We start from the raw sequence: 23,149 nt of genomic DNA, 5'->3' as shown, positions 1-23,149 counted from the left end.
AAAATTACAAAGGGATATTCTAAAGATTCTTAAAGTACTGCTTGTCAATCTCAATCTAAAAAGCAGAGTTTTAATTTGTTTGCCTATTTTACAGGAATACCATATTTCTGGTCATTGCTTCCTTGTTCCTGAAATACTTCGATTCATCTTATGCAAACCAATAAAGATAGTGAATTTAGAAAAAAATAAATAAAAAATTGAAAACATTTCAAAAAATGACAGCAAAATAGTCTGGGTTAGTAACAACTACTAGTTAGAATATTTGATATACTAATAGTAAGTAACATTTTACTACAGTCAGGCAGCTGGAAAAAAAAATGTTAATGGCAAAGCTTTGTATTAGATCAGCTAATTACAGTGAAGATGAATCAATTAAATATTCAGACTGAAAAAACCCCATGATGTTGATTTGAGGATGTGTAATTACTGCCATGATTTTTAAAAGCTACCCTTTATTTAACAATCTTTTTTAAAAAAATGCAATAAAACTTTAAAGTTAGACTTTGCCAGAGTTAATTCCAAATTGAACTTAACTCTAAATTACTATTATACTAATGTTTTATCATTAATGTCATTGTTTTCTAAAATAAAACAATTTCTCAGGAATAAAAAGTGTGTCCTCCTGGGTTAAGGTGGCAAAGAACTGTCTAGTTAAAGAGCACTCTCCAACAGATGACGAGCTAGATGGAAGAGACCACAACACGTGCATCCCATTTCCAGTTCTGTTATGAAAATCACAGCTCAGTTTTAACACCCAGTTGCCCCTGTGAAATAAGGAGGATATTTACTTTTCTCCGAAAAGCTTTTCATAGTTAGGCATAAGTCCTACTCTGTTCAAAAGTTACATATTGCCTCTTTTGAATTGAGTCTACCACAGACAAAACCAGACAATGGACCACACTACATTTACAATCACCAACTATATTTAATTGTACCACAGCCTAAGTAAGACTCTTCCATAATTAACATTATGTCTGGTATTTTTCAAATTCATACATCCCTTCTATATACAATAGGTAATACGCACAATCCTGTATCTCTTTTTTCACCTGCTTCACTGACTTTTATACCATTTCCCTATTTAAGACCCAATCACACAATCAGATCCTCTGGAGAACGTTTCAGTGAGGTTGCGACACAAGAAATCACTGGGATGCATGCTTGGGGGGGGGGGTCTCCTTGCACAAATCAGTTTACAAGATAAAAGATACAGATCACACAGTCTAGAGGGCTTGCTTTATAATCTGTGTAACACAACGGAACCATGCTTGGAAGGATCTGAATGATACTTAAAACAGATAAAGCTACTGAAATAAAGTACAGCAGAAACACAAAATTAATAACAGTATCTAATTCTACGGATGACATACAAGCTGGATATAAACTCAGTTTAATAATGACAAATAATCTTTATTTTATTTCTAACTTGAACATGCAGCATAAAGTCAACAGAAAGGCCAAAGGTTATCAGTTTAATCCCATCTGCCTACATCATGAGACTATTATTAATTATTCTCGTGATACATGAGAAATGTAAGAGAAAAACTCCAATCTATTGGAACTATTAAGAAACAAATAGCTGAACTACTGCCATGTCTCCTCCTCTATTTGTCAGGGTCTTTCACAGACAAAGAAAACAAGAGAAGGAAAACAAGACAAGGACTGTTCTTTTGAAAGTATTAGAAAAGACCAATGAACAGAATGACAAACTGAACAGCTTGAAATTACTTATACTCATTTTTAAAACAAGCAAGTTTCGGTTTAATAGTATCTCTTCAGACAAATCCCTTTAAATAGGCATTATTACTGTACATAATCAAGATAATTATCTCCAAAACCAGAAACAATTACACAAGAATACATAATCCATTTATGTATTATTTAAATAAAGCAGACCCTTCTACAGAGGTCTTAAAGTAACCATGCCAATATTCTGCCACATAGGTTCAAACCCTGCCTGAGCTCATCACACCAGAATTTTAAAGCCCGAGTTCTCCTTTTATGCTGCCTGTATCGCGTGTGTACGTAGGCTTTGTACTACCCAGCCCTGGTACTTCCCTCATGTTTCTTGGTGAGGTGGTGGTGTCGACACAGCTGCCCTACAAACCCAACACCCCTCTCCACCCCAAAGCCGGCAAACATTCCCACATCTGCTCATGGCAAGGGGGGTTGGAACTGGAGGATCTTTAAGGTCCCTTCCAAACTGATCGATCTTTAAAGTCCCTTCCATAGGGGTAGATCTTTAAGGTCCCTTCCAAAGGGATGGATCTTTAAGTCCCTTTCAAAGGGGAGAATCTTTAAGGTCCCTTCCAAACGGGTGAATCTTTAAGGTCCCTTCCAAAGGGGTGGATCTTTAAGGTCCCTTCCAAAGGGGTGGATCTTTAAGGTCCCTTCCAAAGGGGTGGATCTTTAAGGTCCCTTCCAAACGGGTGGATCTTTAAGGTCCCTTCCAAACGGGTGGATCTTTAAGGTCCCTTCCAAACGGGTGAATCTTTAAGGTCCCTTCCAAACGGGTGGATCTTTAAGGTCCCTTCCAAACGGGTGGATCTTTAAGTCCCTTCTAAACAGATGGATCTTTAAGTCCCTTTCAAAAGGATGGATCTTTAAGGTCCCTTCCAAACAGGTGAATCTTTAAGGTCCCTTCCAACCTAAACCATTCCAAGATTCTGTGATCCTCGCTCCCTCTGCCACACACGAAGGAAGCCCCCTTCCCCATCAGCTCTTTCTCCACCAGCAAGGACCCGGCCAAGGCTCTCCCTGGCACATCTCCCGGAGCATCCCCTCCTCCTCCAGCCCTGCATCCCAACTCCAAAGGGCCACCGACTCGCGACGTGGCCTGCTGTCATTGTCTCTCGCTCGGGGCTGGCTGTCACCTGCTCCCTCCCCGTCTGCTTCCAGGTCACACGCCTCCTTCTCCCTGCCTATTCATGCCAGGCGCTGCCCTCCTGTCCAGGATCCGCAGGGATTCCCAGTTAAAGGCGCCGACCCCTCTCTGCGCACCCACAAGTCATCAGTCCCCCCCATCCCATCAGCCCCGCCGCCCTCAGCCCCCCAAAAGCCCCTCTTCTCCCCCCCTCCCGCAAGCCCGGGCGACGCTGGGACGCGCCCCCGCCGCCCCTTCCTCACCCAGGGCCACCTCGCAGGCTTTGCGCAGCTGGGAGTGATGCGCCTTCTTCACCTCCTTGTCGGCCAGGATCTTCTCCAGGGCCCGCGTCAGGAACATGTTTTTCGTCTTCTTCCCTTCATGCATGGGGCGCGATCCAAACGGGAAAAGGGGTGGGAAGGGGAGGGGGCACCGGCCGCTCCCGCTGCGGGGGGGAAGGAGGGGGATACGCGGAGCCCGAGATGCGCGGAGCCGGGGCTGCAGCGGGGATGCGCGGAGCTCGGGATGCGCAAAGCTGGAGATGCAGCCGGGATACGCGGAGCCGGGGATGCAGCCGCGACGCGCGGTGACGGGGATGCGCGGAGGCTGCTCTCCCGGCACAAGGAGCCCCGGCGGCGGCAGCCACAGCCACCCCCAGCGGCTGAAAGGAGAACGGAGCCTTCTCCTTCGCTTTCCTTTTCGCCCTTTCCCCCGCGTCCCGCCGCGATGCGCTCAGTCCCTGCGCCGCCCCCGTCCCGCACCCGCCTCCATCAGCGGCGGCGGCGGCGGCGGCAGCAACAACCTGCCCTCGCCATGTTGGAAGGAAACGACGTCAGGGCGGCGGGCGCAGCGCTGCGGAGCGGGAGGAAGCGGCGGGAGGAGGCAGCGGCCGTGCCCGAGCCGGGGGGAGCGAAGGGGGGGGCGGGGAGGGGAGTGGGACGCGAGGCTCGCCTTCTGCTACAGGTGGGGCAAAGCCCGCGGGAGGCAGCGCAGAGGGAGGTGCGGAGATGGCCGCTGCCACCTGGGAGGAGGAGGGGCAGGGCTTCCCTTCCGGGCCACCAGCGCTCGGGGCGGGGGGGAGGAGGAGGCAAGTTCCCCCGGGCAGCGCCACCTGCCCCCGAGCGGAGGCGAGAGAGGCTGCCCCGGGAGGTGCTGCCACTGCCCGTGCGGGGAAACCTCCCGGGAGGAGCGAGCGGGGAGCAGCGCCGGCGGGCGGCGAGGGAGATGCGCCTTGGGGTGTGGGGAGTGGCATGCCGGCTGCCCGCCCGCATCCCGGCTGCCCTCCTGCATCCCTGCTGCCCGCCGCACTCAGGCTTGGACTGACGCTCCACCTGTGCGTGTTCATGGTACCCTTTCCCTGTCGCTTTCATCCTCTGCCTTTAAAATACAGTCATCTAGCACTTCCTCCCTGTTGTGTGTGCACTGGGAGTACAAAGCATTAACAAAATATTGTGCCCTACAACTAAACAGTGACTTTTCAATTTTGTTATTTTCTTAAATTGATAGGTTTTTTTCTAAGATTATTATTTTATTTTTTTTGCCTCTGTTCTTCGGCCTTTTTCCCTCCCAGAGTGCCCAGGAGTCAGTTTGTTGTGCTATGTTCAGGGCCAAGAAAAGCTCTGGCGGACTCTGGATGACTGGTAGGCAGCAAAAGCATCACAGCAAGTTTTTACTCATAGAGGTGGTACAGCAGTATTTAAAAGTAGAATGCGGCACTAACTGTAGCCAGGTCTGGTTTAGAAAAATTTAGCCTGTTACAAAAAATATTAATTAAAAAATAATCTGGAAATGTAAGGACTGAAGTTCTAGCTGTACCTTTAGGACAGAGTGGGACAAGGCTATAGCACCAGTGTGCCAAAAGCAGAGGTGGTTGTGGGAACCAGGAGCCGTCTCTGACCTCGGAGGACAGAGAGCTGGCACACGGGGAGGTTATCCTCAGCTAACTTTTCCTCTGTTCTCTTTTCCTCTGGCCTTGCTGCGTCCATCAGGACAACAGCCTTCCAAAGATAATCCTGATCCCTTCCTCATGAAGAACTACAAAGAGCCTGCCCAGGCTATCGTGCCACCATGCTAAGGCCTTGCAAGCAGATGCCTTGTGTTCTAGACTGAATAGTTTATTTGAGCACCTCTATTTCTTTGTCTACAGCAGAGTTGTTGTAGCTGCATTAGTAAAGGTGCAGTGATCCCAGCCGCTTAATGAAGAAGCAGCTAATGCTGGCCAGTATTGCTTTTAACCAGTTTCCCAGATGAAAAATTATCTGTCGCAAAATTACTTGTTGCCTTGTAGGTTTCTATATTTGTATTTCTTAAGGAATACCCTGGCATGGGGAATTCTGCTAAAAGCTGTAAGTGAATGCCAGGCCTAAACCACATATTTTAACAAAATGACTTGATCTGTACCAGGGGCTCATTCTTGTCACAGAACCTACAGGCTATTTTATTAACCAAAAGATAAAAAATACAGAAAATATTGAGAGGATAGACCTGATTTTAGCCTTAAAACAGCTTTGTGAGCAAGGTAGAAGTCATATCAGCAAGTACATTGATTCTTGAGAAAAAAAATATACAAGGTTTTCTTAATGACTATGTTCAGTTTGGGTTGGTTTATTGAAAAGACTATGTCTTCAGCAGCAGAACTACTAAGCATAATTGAATTATTTCTTATAATTTATTTCAGGAAAAATCACAGTTTTTTGTTATACACAGGTGCAGGTTCAGAAATTCTGATGTCAAAATTGCTTTGGTCTTTCAAAGCTACCCCGTAGTAACCACACGTCAGGAGTAAGAATTGCCATGGAATTCTTGCTGGTAGTTTTGCACAGACGACTGGAGTCCAGATTTCCTTGGCAAATGGAATTTGCTATTGATTTTCATAGTCCATTTGGCAGAAATAAACTCACAATGAAGACAATGAATATCTATATGTAAAGCACACTGAGGACTGCAGTTAGGTATCTGTTTTGTTCATATTAATGTGTGTTTTCATATGCTGTACACAAGATGATTATGTTTTAGTTGAGCATATAGAACTGCTGCTGAAATATCAGGCTGCTGGAGGAAAAGACTTGTCAAAAAGACAGTTCCCTGTCTTTAATTCCCACTCTGTGAATAGATTAAACTTCTTGTTTTGTTTTGCTTGGGTTTTGTTTTGATTTGGGTTTTTTGGGTTTTTTTTTTTTGTTTTTTAAATGTGATTTGAATCTTCAATTTCTGTTCTCAAGTTCAAACTACTGGTGGTCATCAAGTTTATAGCTTGGTGCAGCTGGTACTTTACATCTACGTACAAGTCATAAGGCAACCCCTGTCAAAGTCCTGCAACAGTGTAAAGCCCCCATGTTATCAAAAGACTGCTTCTGAAATTGCACGGGAAGATCTTATTGTAAATCATCTGTGCAGCAGGTTGTCATCCAGTTTCCTTCTAAAAGCTGAGCCAATAAGTATGGAAATCACAGGGGAACAGTTATACAAGCACCGTCGATGAAAAGACAGTCCAGTGCTCGGCTTTAGGGCCAAGATATGAACAGATTTGAGCTTGTGGGCTGGGTCTCATTGCTTTGAATAGAGACAGTTGTTATATCAGCTTTATTCACTAGGGAAGCCATGTATTAAAATAATGTTTGGTCAGTTATGAAGACCTTTAGGGATTTTGAGGGCAGATTTTGCTACAGAAACTACAGACCATAAGGAATATGTTTACCTCTTTACTGATTACATAAAAGTTAGGGGTTTATCTGTATTGAAAGGAGAATAAAAAAAACTCACAAGAAACAAAGGGTGAAGATTTAAAATGTTTCTGTCTCACTTGGGTTCCTAACTAAAGATAGAATCATAGAATCATTTAGGTTGGAAAAGACCCTTAAGACTGTCAAGTCCAACCCTCAACCCAGCACTGCCAAGCCACCACTAAACCATGCCCCACATTACATATCTTTTAAATATCTCCAGGGGCTCAACCACTTTTCTGGGCACCCTGTTCCAAAGCTTGCCAACCCTTTCAGTGAAGAATTTTTTCCTAATATCCAATCTAAACCTCCCCTGGAGCAACTTGGGGCCATTTTCTCTTGTCCGATCACTTGTCACTTGGGAGATGAGACCCAACACCTGCCTCACTACAACCTCCTTTCAGGCAGTTATAGGGAATGGTAAGGTCACCCCTCAGCCTGCTTTTCTCCAGATTAAACAATCCCAGTTGCCTCAGCCGCTCCTTATAAGACTTCTTCTCCAGCCCCTTCACCATCTCTGTTTCCTTTCTTTGCACACACCCCAGCACCTCAATGTCTTTCTTGTAGTGAGGGGCCCAAAACTGAACACAGTATAAGAGACACGACCTCACCAGTACTGAGTGCAAGGGAATGACCACTTCCTTAGTCCTACTAGCCGCGCTCTTTCTGATACAAGCCAGGATGATGTTGGCCTTCTTGACCACCTTGTTCCCACCTTGGTCGGTGGAACACTGCTGGCTCATAAAGGTGGCCGTTGACCAGTACCCCCAGGTCTCTTTCTGCCGGGCAGCTTTCCATCCCCTCTTCCCAAAGCCTGTACTGTGCCATGGGATTGTTGTGACCCAAGTGCAGGACCTGACACTTAGCCCTGTTGAACCCACATACAGTTGACCTCAGCCCATCAATCCAGTTTGTCCAGATCCCTCTATAGATCCTTTTTTACTCTCAAGCAGATCAACACTCCCACCCACCTCAGTTTCATCTGCAAACCTACTAAGGGTGCACTCCATCCCCTTTGTTCGGATCATTGGTATTAAACAGAACCAGCCCCACTAATGAGCCCTGGGGAACAGATTGTGCCATACAACAGTAATGCCTTGCAAAGAATTCCAAAATGCTTGTTTTGGTTTTACCATGCAGGTTTCTGCTTTACTGGTAATTGGCATCAGCCAGCGGCTGAACCAAGGGCTGTAATCCTCATAGCTGCAGAGATCCCTATTTGGTTGCTGGTGAAGTTCTGAGGACATGAAAAAGGACTGATAATTGTTTTTTTCTGCTCAAACCAATAGGTCTACAAGCAACATGTATGAAATATTATAGTTGTGCTGTCAGACCTGAGAAATGGTTTCTGAGAAACTTGAATGTTGATATGTGTGTGCTAAAGCACAAAAACACCACTGCTTTGTTGGAGTGTTTATGTTTATGCATAGAACAGCACAAGAGGAAAAATGAGTTTGAGAAACAACCCCCGATTTACTGTCTAGTAGGATTTTTTAATGTTAGGTGGAGTATTCTAAAAGCCATTTATTTTGTCTCATATATTTAAAATGTTTCCAGTGAGTATTAGATACTTGTTTAGTGAAAAAAATGTAGAGAACTTTCTGTTTGAGAGGGAATAATTAACACCTGCTTCTGATGGGTTTTATGTGCAACAATTGTATGTACTGCTTGTCTGAAAATGCTGAAAAGCTTGGCCTTTTAAGCCTTTGCTCCCAAAAGACAGTAAAAGGTGGTAGTAAGGGTGCAGTTTCATGCCTGAACAAGCTCATGATCTATCACTACATTGCCTCCCAATGGGAATTCTTTCACCTATATGAGCTCTCACGCACTTCCTTGTGTTGGTGCAGTTATGCAGCAATGCAGTGAGTCAGTTCATCTCAGCGGTCCAGCCAAATATCAGCCTTACAAGAAAGTTGGTTTTCAGTGGAATCAGTGAATTAGTCAGACTTACGTACATATTCAGTAATTCTTACACAAGAAAGGGAGTGGGGAAATGCGGTCAGGGTGACAAGGAGGGCCGCTTGACTGCTTCTGGTGGCACTGTCTTAAATCATCTTGATGACCTTTAAAACAGCACAGTAATAGTAAGATCACTTTCATCTAGAATAAGACACAACTGCCACTAAAGGAAGCAAGCCTTCTTCCTGCTCCTACCTATAAGTTTCTTGCTTTCTTGATCAGCGTTTGCATTGTCATGTTGTGAATTATTCACTGAATTACATTCAGAATTTAATTAGGTTGAAATTAACCTGACAAGAAACAGAGGATTTTTAGTCCAGATATACTCCATATCCCGATTCATCGGGCAACCTCACAAATGTTTGTGTTAGCTCAAGGGAGGGGAAAACACAATGAAAGGAACAAGAAAGTGGGCAAGAAGAGGGCAGGCATGCATTTCTTTGCAATGCTGTCAGCTTATGCCAATTTAGAATTATTGTTTAAACCACTGTTTTCAATACAAATTTAATTCAGTATTTCCATTGTACAAGAGACCACTCAGCCCTGTCTTTGTATGTGACCCAGTATATAGGATGGATGGGGACAACAGATAGGGTCAGCATGTTAGTGCCAGTGTAGATGATCCTCTAATTGTGGTGGCTCACTTGTTGGTACCTTCTTTAGCTGCAGTATAGTACTTTGCATTTGCCCCCATTCTGTTTTCATGTACCAGATGCAGATGATCAATGCGTGATGGATGAGTCCAGATGGATCCAGCAGATGGGAACCTGGAATGGGAGAGAAGTTGTGGTTCCATTTTGCAGCTGCAGGCACCTTGGTAGAGAAGTTTCCAAGTTTCTTATTGAATGCATTAAGATTTAGCAAGTCTGCTGGTGGTACTTCGTCATGTGATACTGAGATGCAAAGAAGGCATTTCTCTCTGTCCCTTTGTGGGGACATCCTCTCTGCCACCCTTGTAAAAATAAGTGAAGCATAATTCAAAATATCCACTGTATCCATTATGCAAAGGATCGCAATATATTACTGAAACTTCAAGAGATGCACTCACTATAAGTGTGCTTTAATATTTTTAAGAGGTGGATTTTTTTAAGATAAATTCAGGAGCTGAAATTAAGAGTTCATGGTTTGTTTGTAGAGTGAGTATTCTAAGAGGTTAAAATAGGCTGCAGTGTATCCACTGTGGCACTGGAAGAACAAAATGCAAATGTTTATTAGTACAGGGAATATTATCGATAGGTAATTCCTAGGTTGCTTCCAAGCATTTGTACAAAAGCTATGACATCCTGGAGTGACACATCTGTCACTGTGAGGAGGCTCTTGCAAGGTGACAAATTTATTCCTGAAAACTAAAAAGTACAGGCTCTTGCTATATTGAAATACAGTCTCAATACTACAGTTAAGTGGCGATACATATTCCTAGTAAAGCATGGTATTTGTCAGTTTGTGACAGTTTGAAAAATGTCAGATAGCAGTGAAGGAAAAAAAAACAAACCTCTTGTGGTTGATGGAATAAAGTTTTGAATTGCGGCTGGGAACTGTGGAGCATACCAAATGTTCCTGTTGTATCTTGTATATATGTGCTTATACTACTGCAAGTGCTGGAATGTCACTGCTTTTTGCTAGGATTTTTTCTGTGGGAATACATTTTCTTCTGGCCTTCCTGTAGGATTTTGCAACTTCTTATTTCTTCAACACTTTGCTCCTGCTAATAGATGAGTACTTCTGTTCCCAAGTTCCATGGCACATCAGCATACCATTGCATAATATTTTGAATGAAGCAGGAATACGAACATCCATCTTCAAGACTGAAGGAAACATATTTTTAAAGCGAGTTATCCAGGTTGTTTTTTTCATAAAGTTTCTCTAGTAGTTTTTCAAGCTTGAGGACCTGATTATGGTTGTATCATCCCAAATTGACTAAGAAGGTGGTTTTCTGAGCTATCCTCTTTGAGAAAAGATAGAGTATTCTATTTGGGGAACATAAAAATGAATAGCATGTTTTCACCCTTCCCCAGGAACCTACTCTACAGTTACTGTAATATGTGAGGCTATGCAAATTAAAGGTAAATCCAAGCCAGTATGGTGACGCCTTCCTAATGACGAGTATTTCTGTCTCTGAGTACCAAGAATACAAAGTTCTGATGATTTCCTGAGAGCCTTGCACTGCAAAAGAAGATGCATGGAGGAGATATAGCAAAGGTAGCAATACGATCTACTGATTTATTGCCTCTCCTATCCAACTCCAGCAGATAAAATTGGTAAGTAACTATTTATTATTGGATTTTAAGGAAAATGATTGAAGGGAGATTACCACGACATGATTGCCCTTTTTCTTGGCAGGTGCTGTCCTTACCGTTACGGCTTTCCTAGATTATTCTGTGGGTGTGAGCCTGGTTAATTAGTTATCTCCCCAAATATGTGTAATAGGAAGAACTAGCATAGTGTATGGTTATCCTGAGTTCATAATCTCCAGTTTCAGTTTAGGGAATGGGAATATCCTGATTTGTAAAAAAATCAGAAAAGTAATAAATTTACTGAAAATGATGACTCTCCTGCCTTTAAATCCTAGCTTTAGACTCCTGCAGGTCTTTTATAACCGATGTGGCATGACCAGCCTAATGCACGCTGAGTTGTCTTACAGATTAGGCATTAAATAGCATAGATATTGGGAGCATGAAGCATTAGTTTTAACCTAATTTTTTACAGGCTGAGTGACTCTCTTGCCCTTGATCTGAGCTGAATTCAGTGTATCGCTTTAGAATTTGTGCATTTTCAAAGGTTTATGCAGATCTCTTTCAATAAGCTGATAATAGCAAAAGAAGGGTTGAAAATGCAAAGGAACTGAGAAGAGTTGAATGGAATTCAGCTGGAGAAAAATATCCCTTTAATCTGTGGGTAGGGTAAGTCAAATGAATAACAAGGATGATTTCCAAGTATTTTAATATCCACGTTGAAAAGCTTAGACAGAGAGGTCATAAAAGTCATGTGAATTAAGGTGAGAAGCAATGAGACTGGAGCGATAACTGCTTTTAACTGCCATAAAGTGATCTTTGAATCTGCCTGATTGTTTCCTCCAGCAACTGCACTGGGTTATTTCCTGTCAAAAATGCAGTAACTGATATTTCAGTATTTACTTTATAAACTGCAGGCTTCGTGGCAGGAATGAGGGATTTTGTGTATGAATAACTAGAAAGATAAAATTGAATGGGAGTTATGGCTATTCTTGCCTACAAGAAAGATTAAAGAAGCACTGTAGTGATTCGTTTTATTATTCCATTTTACTCACTATTTACTAGATGTGTATTCGCTCAAATATCTTTACAAGACGTTTTGAAATACTTATGACAATTCTGATTAGACTTCCAGGATGTTTCTAGTTTCAAGTCAAATGTCAGAGCTGACGTGCAATCTGGATCATTAAAAACTGGACTGACTGGTTTACAGCTTATATGATGGATGGTTTCTCATGACATTGAAATCTGCTGCTGTCTGGGTTCAGATTCAGGCAGACCTGGAGTGTTTAGTTTCGGTATCTGAAAGGTTCTATCATGTGCTGTATCTTGCTAAATGCTTTATAATTTTAGATCTCTTTATGTATGAGTGTTGCTGTGCCACTGATGGGGCTGTTCGGGTGCAATTAATAATTGTTTGTAGCTGAGAAGGTCAAACATACATTTTTGGGCCAGTAAAAATCTCATTCATCATAGTTTGTGAGACATGCAGCAGATAATTCCACAGGGCCAAGTTCCTCTGAATCCATAGAGTTGTTACTGATTTTTGTGACTGCTTCTTTTCTCAGTTCCTTAGAAATGTGATTTGAGGCAAGTTGTGCTTACCAGTACTGCAGCCGTTGCTTAAACATGGGGTTTGTAAAAGAGGAGGCTTTGTGCAGGGCCCTTATAGGAGATACATAACCATACAAGTCAACACTAGTGACATTTTTTTTGGTGTTTTCTACCTGCTTGGACCAAAATTGCTTCTTTGCCTCGCACTGGGACTACACATACATTTTGCAATAAAAGCTTACTTACATGAATTTAATAGCAGGTTATGGCAGTGGAGCTTGAACTGGTCTATTTGTGTACGCATGGGATGGGGGTCACACCTTTGGATAGCTGCAGGTGTCATGCTGCAGGTGTTCATTAGTTTGTTCTTTAACTTTTCCTGGACTAAACTCTCATCAGCACATTGCTTTTCCTTCACTCATCATTTGAGAACAGAAATAATACTTGGGATATTATTGCAAGCAAAGGCATGAACACAGATGTAAGAAGGAAATAACATGGTAGGGCAAAGTACGCTGGCAGTAAATTCTCTCACACAGATGAGGTCAGCCTAAATCTGGATACTTAGAAGTCAGAACACTGAGCATAGACCACTGGAATTTCTGCCTTTTTTTGGTGCAGCAGTATGTATGGCACCTGCAAGATAAATTCCTTAATCTTAAGGCATGATAGTTCATGGAGGAATATGTAAAGGAGGCAGACAGTTGTCATCTTTTAAAAATAGTAATTTGAGGCATTTGTGTCACAAAATGTGAGACTCCACCAGAATTTTCCCCAGGTTTGTGAAGGTTTAAATTCATGGTTTCACTTTCTTTCATTGGATGGCTGGATCAAAGGTAGAACATTAAAATCCAAACTGACTTTATATTTACAGTGTACCATATAAGAATGAAATTGTGTCCTTCAAAATAGGTGTCAGCCCTCTATGGAAGCTGACTGTGCTCTGTTTTAAAAATCCAGCCATGACTTCTAAGTAAGCTTTGCGTATTTCTGCACATTTGGTAAATGTGATCACCGTGTGAAATATAATATTAAAACGTTCTGGTCTGTTTGCAAACATAAACTTTGTTGGAATCATTGCAAACACTGATGCATTTAAAAAAATTACAGAACACTGAAATTTGTAGTCACTATTTCTATGCATAAGTGCTGAGGTTATTTTTAATATGTTATTTACTAGAAAGCAGTTCACTCATACAATTCTATTAAATGTTTTGCCGTGAAGCTATGACTGCATTTTGTTTTCCTCACTTATGGAAAACTCAATGCTGATTTTCTTTCTAATAAAAGTATTGGCTTTTACAAGAACAAGATTGGTTTCTGCAGTGGGAAGCTGAAGAGGCTGTGGCTTACTTTGAATATTTGTTTAAAGTTTCAATAACTGATCATTTGCAACAAACATGAAGTTCTTTTACACTCTTACAGAAATAAGATAACATTTTTCACTTCAAATTCAGGGAGGGCTTTAAACTCAGTAGCCTTTAAATATCATATAATGCCTGCTAGAAGCAGGAAAATAAGTTAATTAACGGAAGAGACTGCTTAAAGGGACGTCTCATGGATTCAACAGGCAACTGGCAGTCAGTCAGCTGCTGAGATAAAATTCACAGGGTCTCACCAACCCTGGAATTTGATGGTGACAGATTTGAAACTACCCTATGATAGATTTTGAATACTCTACATTGCTTGATTATTCATGTACTGGTATGTTGTGTATCTTCGGTATTTTCTGTATGCTGTAGAGTATGCAGTTGTTTAACTTGTCAAGAATCTCTGAAGGAAAAGGAGAAAAAGAATGCATCAAAAAGTTAAGTCAAAGTTAGACAGCTAATTGTTATTAGTGGGGACTGTTACATTTTTTATTCCCTCTCCACCAAGTACAAGGACAAAAACTGAAATGTGAATGTAGAGTAACAAAAATAACTACTGGGATTAAAAGAGAAATGAGAGAGAGGAACCAAAAGGGAGAAGCATTCATAGTCCACAGCATGGGAAAGACTCCAGGCTTCACTGGTGGTGGCTGAAGAAATTAGGTCTGCTTGAATTATAGTTGAAGTTATATGACAGAAATATATGCAGACGTTTTGCTGATTATATGTACGTTATTTTATAGAATCATAGAATAGTTTGGGTTGGAAGGGACTTTAAAGATTATCTAGTTGCAACCTCCCTGCCATGGGCAGGGACATGCCTCACTAGATCAGGCTGCTCAAGGCTCCATCCAGCCTGGCCTTGAATAACTTCCAGGGAGGGGGTTGTTCCAGTGAACAACCTGTTCCAGCTTGTCTTACACGAGACAAATATTTACAGCTAAAATAAATTGCATCTATTTTTTAGAAGGCTGTTCCCTGAATGTCCCACATGCCCTGGGCAAACCTGAGAGAAAGAACTTTAGGCATCTGAATTCAGCCAAAATTGGTACGTAAGCATGGTTGATGTACTGGAAGTTAAAGGACATGTCTCATCCTAGAGTGGAATTTGTCTTAATTAATTTTAACAGTTATAAAAACTAGGCACCTAGTCTAAACATTCATCTGGACTCCTGCTATACAAAAAGGCTAACATGTAATGAATAACTCATGCAGTACCGATTGTACCAAGTCCAAGATAGATGTGACCTGTCATCCTCTACATGCTCTCTTTATCTCTACTGACTACGGAGGGAACCAAGTCAATTTAGTTTAGATAAATAGCTTTCATATAGTTGAAGTCAGATCAGTTAAATGCCACCTTCAGAGCAGAAGAACTGTGAAATTCTTCTCCTATACAGGTGGAAGTTGAGGCCTGTCACCCCAGGGGATGAATACAGAAAAAAATGAAAGGTGAATGATGGCATCAGTAAGTCTGTAACTCTTAACACCTCCTCCTTAGTACCCTGCATTGTTATCCCTTAGGAGAAGGTACAAGGGCTGTCTTTTTTTCCAGACATGAAAGAATGGGACAATTTACTGGGATATCTCAGAAATCTCAGGTAATGTTTTTGGCTGTAGGATTATTGCCAGTTGTTGTAAATATGTTAAGCGTTTGGATCTTTTTCATAGTGGTATATGTTACTGTCACAGAACACCTAAGGTGAAGCATGGATTGATTTGTAACAGATGTGTGTGAGCTTTTATAAGTAATACTCTTTTGTATAATAAAAAAAAATTGCAGAGTTTAAAGATTGTTATTTATTTATTGTTCCTTTTTTTAAAAAGATCTGTACTAGGCAAATAGCCTGACTCTGGCAGTGTTAAAATTATTTCCTACACTGAATGGCAAGTAAAATGATACATATCTGATAGTTTTCCCTTTCATTGCAGCCTTGACTTATGTACTCCAGTGAATCTGAGCATAAAATATGGTTTAAATAGATACACATTGTCAAGACTTCATGAAGCCTAGTATAGCCTTCCCTGGAAAGATTCCTATGTACATCTCATCTCCTGGGTTCCAGTACCGCTTTTTGCTTGGAATTTATGGCATGTCATACTGATATTGGCGGTACTGCAGCTTCACTCTTTTCAGTTGTGATATCAATCTATTCTTGAAAAGCTGTGTACTTATTAAATGCGTTGCAATGTGGAAGAGTGGAGAAAAATCATCATTGCTTGGCTATCTATGGGTATCTAATTAAAAGTGGAAGAAAAAATGCACTTCCATCATGATTTGGATCAATGTTTTCATGAATTTTATGACAAATGAGGACTTCCATAGAGGAAGCTGATCTTAACCCTCTTTACCTTTTGGTCTGCAAGATCTCGCAGCAAATACATGGTGTTTTTTACACTTATACACATTGCCTTGTGGAAATACAGCCCAAATACAATGCAGATGTAGCTTCTGCTACCTCTGAATTGAATCCGCTTCTCTGCTTCTTCACGCTGCAGATACGTAGCCAGTTTTGCTATGTTGGGCTTTATCCACACATAGAGCTGGAGAGGTGGAGATGAGGTGCCAACTTGCATGGAGTGCAAAACACTAATTGCCAGGGATAATAGTGAGCCTTACGAAATACCTTTTGCTAATATCCACATACACTAAAAATTAATTTTGTCACAGGGGTTCTGAATATAAATGAACACTATCCCCACGGGACTACTCCGAAGGCGGGTAATTTTTTAGGTAAGAGAAGTTTGACTGTGGGCTCTGACACCATAAGATGGATGGGGAGTTGATTTTTCTGATTTTAGTGTTCCTTTGGTTTTCTCTGCTTGTTACTGTTAGAAATAATCCTAGCAGTACCTGTTTACTTACTAAGGATGAAGGTCTTTTTATGCTTCTCGCAGTGTCATTCATTCTAAAATGATTACTCTCTGCTTGTTTGCCAATTTTTTTCCTAACTTTTGTTCTTCCAACTGTTTGCTTAGTCACAGATAGCTGTTTGCTCTCCCAGTAGGCCATCTGACCCGGCAGTCCTCTAAATATACAACACATTAATTTTATTGAACATCATTTCCTTTCACCTTTCTTAATTATGGTGCTTCTGTGATTTTATTCCTGGCTAAAAATAAAAATGCCTTTTTATACTAGTCCAAGTGATCTTTGCTGCTTTTGTGGCTTAGAGTCTTGCTATTTAAACTTTTTCCTCTACTCCACTGTAGGCCTTTGCTTCTATTTTTAGTCCTGATACTGAGTGAAAATGGAAAACGTACTCCAAAACTACCTTTGGCAGTGCATTCAGAAGTATGAAGATGATGCATTCTGCACTTGGTATCATTTTGGATAAAACTTTTCATAAACCATTGGTCTTCCATGATTATTCCTTGCCCCTATACATACAAAGTGTTAATTTTCAGCAGAATGGAAATCACTAACTCCAAAAAAGAATTTTTAAGGAATTAGCTTTTTTACTATCCTTCAACAGACACATAAATGGGGGAGGGGGAATTTATTCTCACACATATTCAGGCTTTAACAAGATGGATTGGTTAAGATTCTCTGAGAGGCAAAAGCAAAAATCAAAAAGGTGATTCCAACAATTTTAAATAACACTGTTTCTAAGGGATTGGGTGCCAGCAGATCTACAGCCAGGCATACCAGCAAACGAGCCTTTCCCTGGTGCCATGCAGAGGAGCGTGAAATGAGCAGGGACCTTCCTTTCGCTGCTAAAACTCTGATCCAGACTCGAATTTTTTTTTTTTTCAAAAAAGCTGCAGAAATATGATATTCCTACTCTCAGCTCAAAAGAAGACAGTTGTAGATGAGCTTCCCAACATTCATTAGCCAGTCTACATCAAAACTGCTCTCTGAAGAGTAGCCCGATCTTCAAAAATGCTTGCTGTGAGGTCTCTGCTGAGACATTTCCTGAAGGTTGCGTTTATTATCCGCAGTGTTAGGAGGTGTCTGTTTGACAGGCAGTGGACTGTATCCACTGGCTCCCTAAATGGCCTTCAGCATGACAGCAACTTCAGGTTATTTCTACCTCAGCTTCTCAGAAAAGACCTAATTGCTCAGCAAAGAAACCTCATTAAAATTATCCTAATAGCTTTCGCAGAAAATCTCTAAAATGTATAAGAAAATGTTGGGTTTTTTCCTTGACTTAAATTATAATTTTATAAATGTATTCCTACAAATGCCTCATATATAGAAGAATTGTCCGTGGACTGAAGCAGTCTAAAAATCCTTGTGGTAGTTGATATGGCCCTGTAGGCTCTCCAGTGCCCTCCTTAGTGCTACCAGATGTCACAGGAAGAGGCTGAGAAACACCTCGGAATGCTTTGGGCCATGGTCTACAGCCTTCTTTATAACCCAAGAAGCAACAAAGGCTTTCTGGGATGCGGTTGGTATTGGGAGTTGAAGGCATTACACCTTCTGCCTTAAGTGCTCATAACAGCAAACCCTGACCTCTTAGCTCTGTATGGTGCAACTCAGGAAGGATTTGGCCCATGATCTGAGCTTGTAGGTTGTGTGTTAACGTTAGCAGTGGATAACCTCCCAGAAATAGGCTGCAGCAGCACCAGGAGGAGAGCTTCTTGTGTTGCACCAGTGAAGTAGTGTTGAGGGCTTTTAGGGAACTGGCCAAATGAGCTGAACTTGCTTATGCTTACAGGAGGCAGAGGAGAGATATGGAACACATGCTGCCTGCTATCAGCAGCCCTGTGATTGCCAAGAATTGCAGCTACGCCATTACGTAAACCATCACACAGTACACATTGTGCAGACAGGCTTCTTGTTTGTGTGTGAATGGATCTGCGTAGGTATGTGGGGAAGTTCACACATTTTAACAGGTTCAAGATTTAAATTTAGTACCAAAAGTTAGGCTCTTTTATAGCCTGAAGTCGTCACCGACAGACAGCATTCACTTCTTCTTTGAAATGGTGGAAGAGAAATGGAGACACATGCAGCATGATATAGCAAATTCATCCAGTTAGAGAAGGCGCAAGTATATTTTTGCCTTTTTGACAGGTTCTGTCTTTACAAGGTCAAAGTGCAGCTCTGCTTCTCCTGCCACACTAGCAGGCATTTCACTCATTTAACCCTTAGAAAACTGACTGGCTTCCAGGAAAATAACAATACATTATTCCAAGCTATACTAAGTTCTGTAAATGTGATAATTTAATTAAACAGAGTAAAGCAATTAGTATAAAGAATTTAAAATAGAATAAGTTGTTTTTTTTTTTTTTTGTAAAAAAGTGTCTATTTCTAGCTTATTAAGCAAGAAGAACCCTTGACACTCAGCTTTTTGCCTGTACTCCTTCAATTCAGCCCAATCAACTCAGATTTTCTCAACCTAGAAACAAAGAGAAATGAAACAGTAAGTAGATTGGTCATCTCTGCTCAGCTTTGCAGGCTGCTATGCTGGTTTTTTTTCAGTTATGACATGCTGAAAACAATAAGCCATCTGAAAACTCTGGCTCTGATTTTAACAGATGCATTATTTTCAAGATAATTGAATATTCTGTTATAAAATGAAACTTTCCTCAGACTCTTTTGTATATCTTTCTCTATATATACTCAGACCTAACTTGACAATCTGTTCAAAACTGGTTAGAAAAAAAGGGTTCATTATTTAGTTAAAAGAAAGGGAAAGCTCCCCCAGCATCAAGCCATCCTGGTATGCAGAGGAATAGCCTGGCACACAGTAGTCAGCACACACGACTAAAACACCTGCTTGCAGTCATACCACAATATTTATTTCAGGAGCAGTTATCTATTATTTGAGATAAAGTACATGCTCCTACAGGCCCAGGGGTAGATTAAAATATTTCATTGTTATGGCTATTCTGCTGCATGTCTTTTTCAATAATGCCGAGCAGTGCTAAGGTGCAGTGCTAAGGACTCTCGGAGCAGGCAGGATGGATGAAATATGTTACCCCATGCCTTTATGGCAATGGATGGATTTTCTTTGTTGCAGACAAAGTGCAATTACTGCATGGCTGAGGACTGTGGTGGATTTTTTTTAATTAACATTTGAATCTATTATTTATGAATGCATTCCCTGTTGTCTAAATCCAAGGGCAAGCCCTGCCGTGCTTGACTAGGTCTCTCAGGAGAAGGCTCGAAAAGATCTGCAAGTGAAGAGAGACAGAGACTTTCTGCTTGACTGCTCCTGCCTGTCAGGCAAGGACTAGCATTCAAGGGCTAAAGGTTTACCTATTCTCAACATTCTCACCTCAGACATCATTTGCTAAGGAGATCCATGTGTTAGCTCACTGCTCTGGAGTGACTGCAGTTATCCCAAATTTGCAGACATTAACAGAAGACCTTGTTGTTAAGGCAGACCCTTTTAATACGACATGCAGCCTAAGGCTGTGAATTTCCAACAGGCTGCTCAACCAGTGCATCATGCTTAGGGCGACAGGCACGTTCAGCTGAGGACTACGAAAACCACTCTGGAGTAGTTCGGCTTTGTATAACAGACCTACCAGCAGTATCAATACTCCCGACTTCATGCTGCTGATATGGCTTGAAAGCCTTTCACTGCAATCAGCCACAAGACAGCTCTCTCTGCACCCAGCTTTCCTCCTACACAGCTGGAGGAGGAAGAAATTACTGCTCTCTGGACTCTATTTTTTTATCATGAATGAGTATGAGAATGAAGTATACATTAAACATGCCAAATGGTCTACATTTTCAATGGACAGAAGACTTTAAAATTTACAACTCAGAAAAAGTTTTCATGTGCTGAACATTTAAAAAAAAATTTAAAGAAGTGTAGCCAATGTCACAGAGTTTGTATTTAAAAAAGACTTTCTCTGATGTATTTGAATTTCTGTTCTCTTGTGCTGTTTACTACAGCAGGGGGGTAGTTGTATCTCTACACATCTGAGATACTCCTGTGTTTTACCATCACTGCACGAAAATGGTAACATCTGGCTTGTAGGCACAGAAGTAAAAAAAAATGAAGTCACTATGTGTAAGACTTAACATTTTTTAGCAATGAACGTGACTGATATGTAACAGTGAACTATGGAAATGATGTATCAGTTCTGCACAGCTAAAGGAAAGGTCAAAAGACTTGCAACAATACTTATTACTCTACCCATGGTACCAAATACCTTATTCTTTGAGTGGTTCCATTAAACTGAATGTAAACATAAAAAGGGAAAAGATTGTTTAACATGAATAAATTCAAACAGTTGAGTAGTAACCTATTTTTGGTAGAAAATGTAATGCTTTCTTCCCAACCTTAAGAATTAGATGCAGCGTTTTCAACAAACAGTTACTTTGCGCAGTAGGCAGCATAATCTGCACACCACAGTCTGTTATAGACAAGCAGGCTGGCACTGGATGTTCTGAAGTAAATGCATGTTGGCATTCAAGGACATTTGGACTCTTTCTATTCAAATTTCAGAAGTTAAAAAAAAAGATTTGCAGTTTTCCATGGGCTTTCCATGTTAAATGAGTGACCCAATATATTGGCATTCTTGAAGCAACTTCTGAAAAAGACTTGGGGATCTTCACCCATCTGTGCTCTTTCTTCAAGATTTGCAACCAATCTCGATACCTTTTTTGACATCTAAAGGCCCATTTTTATCAATCAAATGAATGCTGATCCAAGGTAATTTGGAATAATTTTTTTTGTTGTTGGGAAAGGTGACTTGAAGAGGAATAAGCCAATTTCCTTCACATTAAGTAATCTCAGTTTTGGGTGGTTTTTTTTTTACATAAAAATTAAAATCTATAGAAAAAAAGATCAGATGTTCACAAAAGCTTGTCTGAGCACTTTTTTCCAAGTTACAGATGTGGTTATAATTATTCCATCAATAATCAAGGGAAGTTTAACTCTTGGATTTCACGTAATCATGGCATATGTGATTTTGACTACTAGGTTAATAACCAGTGGTTTGGTCTTCACGTAATTTTTATTGTGTTGCCTGGTAAAATACACCTATGATTATAAAATAAATTCACTTTTCTCAAAAGCAATTATTGATTCCGTTGTCCTGTAGGCTATCAAGACTGCTGAAGAGAAGTACAAAGAGAAGAGAAGTAAGCAGTTATGAAGATAAAAAAAAAAGCTATTCAGAGAAGCAACATTTGTAAGTCACAAAGGTTGTCATTCCATATCCAAATAGCTGATTTCCAGTAGTTCTTTCCTTAGGGTAGACTACTCTATTTAGAATCACTCCCACTGATGAATCATCTCGCAAACTCTTAATTCAGGAAATAGGTTTTGTTCTTTTCTAGTCACTGTTTCTGATCATCTTTAGTGACCCTGAAATTAAAGAGCTCAGAGACTATTTACACTTGTATTCAGCTACAGGGCACTAAATTACCCTGCACAGGTCTCCAAAACTCAGCTTAGAGTTTTCAGTCACACATAAGACATAGTATTCAGGACATGTCCATCCAGATGCCGGGATTGGGTTTGATATCAAGTACTTCTAAATGTCAAGCCCACTCAGATAAAGAATACTTACAATTATTCCCATCCAAGGTCAACTAGATCTACAATGCTAGGTAATTTTGGTAACTGAAAGAGGGATTTTAGTGGTTTGCTTTTTTTTTTTTCTTGCTCCAAGAGTTCACTTTCTTTCAGTCCTAGGGGAGATGTGATGGTATGAAGATAAAGCTGAAATGTTTCATATGACAACTGTTGGACTACAAGCAGGATTCAAACCATCACATCTGAATCTGATTTGTCCTGGCCCATACTGGGAAAGACTTGCACTGTAGCAATCCAGAGGTAAATTTGCCTTATGCTGATTAGGCACCTCTCATGCCTCCTGTCCTTCTCTTCAGTCTCCTTTGTCCTTGTAGTGGGTTCAATCTTGTCACCTAAATCCAGAATAACGCGCAACAATTGGTGCTAATATTTAATTTACACCACTATCAAGACAGTTCGTCAAGAATATGTGCATAGCCAAAGATGTTATTGCTGCCTTCAAAACCTCAAGTGATTATGGTCATAAGCAATTTTAAATGACTAGTGGAGAGCTATTTTGAGAGCTTTTGTCCCCTAGAATTTTATTAAACCAGAGGAGAAACTTACATTACTCAAACAAGTTTGAACTAATCAAATCTCAACAAGCTTTCAGAAAGCTTGTTTAAAATAAATAATTTTTATTAACGAAAAGTCAAATAAATAGAATGCAATTCTGTCACCTTTGTTCACTGACTGCCTTTTGCAATCCTGAAAATAATGATATAATTAATTAAATACAGTGCTCCCTAGTCTCATAAAGGTTGTCTCTTTGCTAAATTCAAGTACATTTAGAGAGGATGTAGTTTTTTTAAAATATTGCCTCCTTGGTGTCAGTAGTGTTTTATAGATACGTAAGTGTCACATTCTTGAACAAAAGTTTAACAAATAAATGAAATATGAAGAATACTTCAAAAGCCTTTGATTATTTTATTAACAAATATGTTTTATTTAACATGTTATAGCATAAGAT

At 40.7% G+C, this 23,149-nt stretch overlaps 1 protein-coding gene across 1 annotated transcript in view; it reads right to left on the bottom strand.

The window, feature by feature from the left end:
* The window catches only part of ARFGEF1 (ADP ribosylation factor guanine nucleotide exchange factor 1), a 100,926-nt gene extending 97,360 nt beyond the window's left edge, over window positions 1-3,566 (bottom strand). The window contains exon 1 of the mRNA XM_054058097.1: window positions 3,127-3,566. Within this exon, the coding sequence (XP_053914072.1) occupies window positions 3,127-3,250 (124 nt within the window). The 5' untranslated portion in view covers window positions 3,251-3,566. The remainder of the gene's footprint in view (window positions 1-3,126) is intronic.
* Window positions 3,567-23,149: the final 19,583 nt, after the last annotated feature.

This window comes from Cuculus canorus, chromosome 2, assembly GCF_017976375.1.
Source record: "Cuculus canorus isolate bCucCan1 chromosome 2, bCucCan1.pri, whole genome shotgun sequence".
Taxonomy (NCBI): domain Eukaryota; kingdom Metazoa; phylum Chordata; class Aves; order Cuculiformes; family Cuculidae; genus Cuculus; species Cuculus canorus.
Note: the sequence above shows the minus strand (reverse complement) of the source record. Positions and strands in the feature narration are given on the sequence as shown.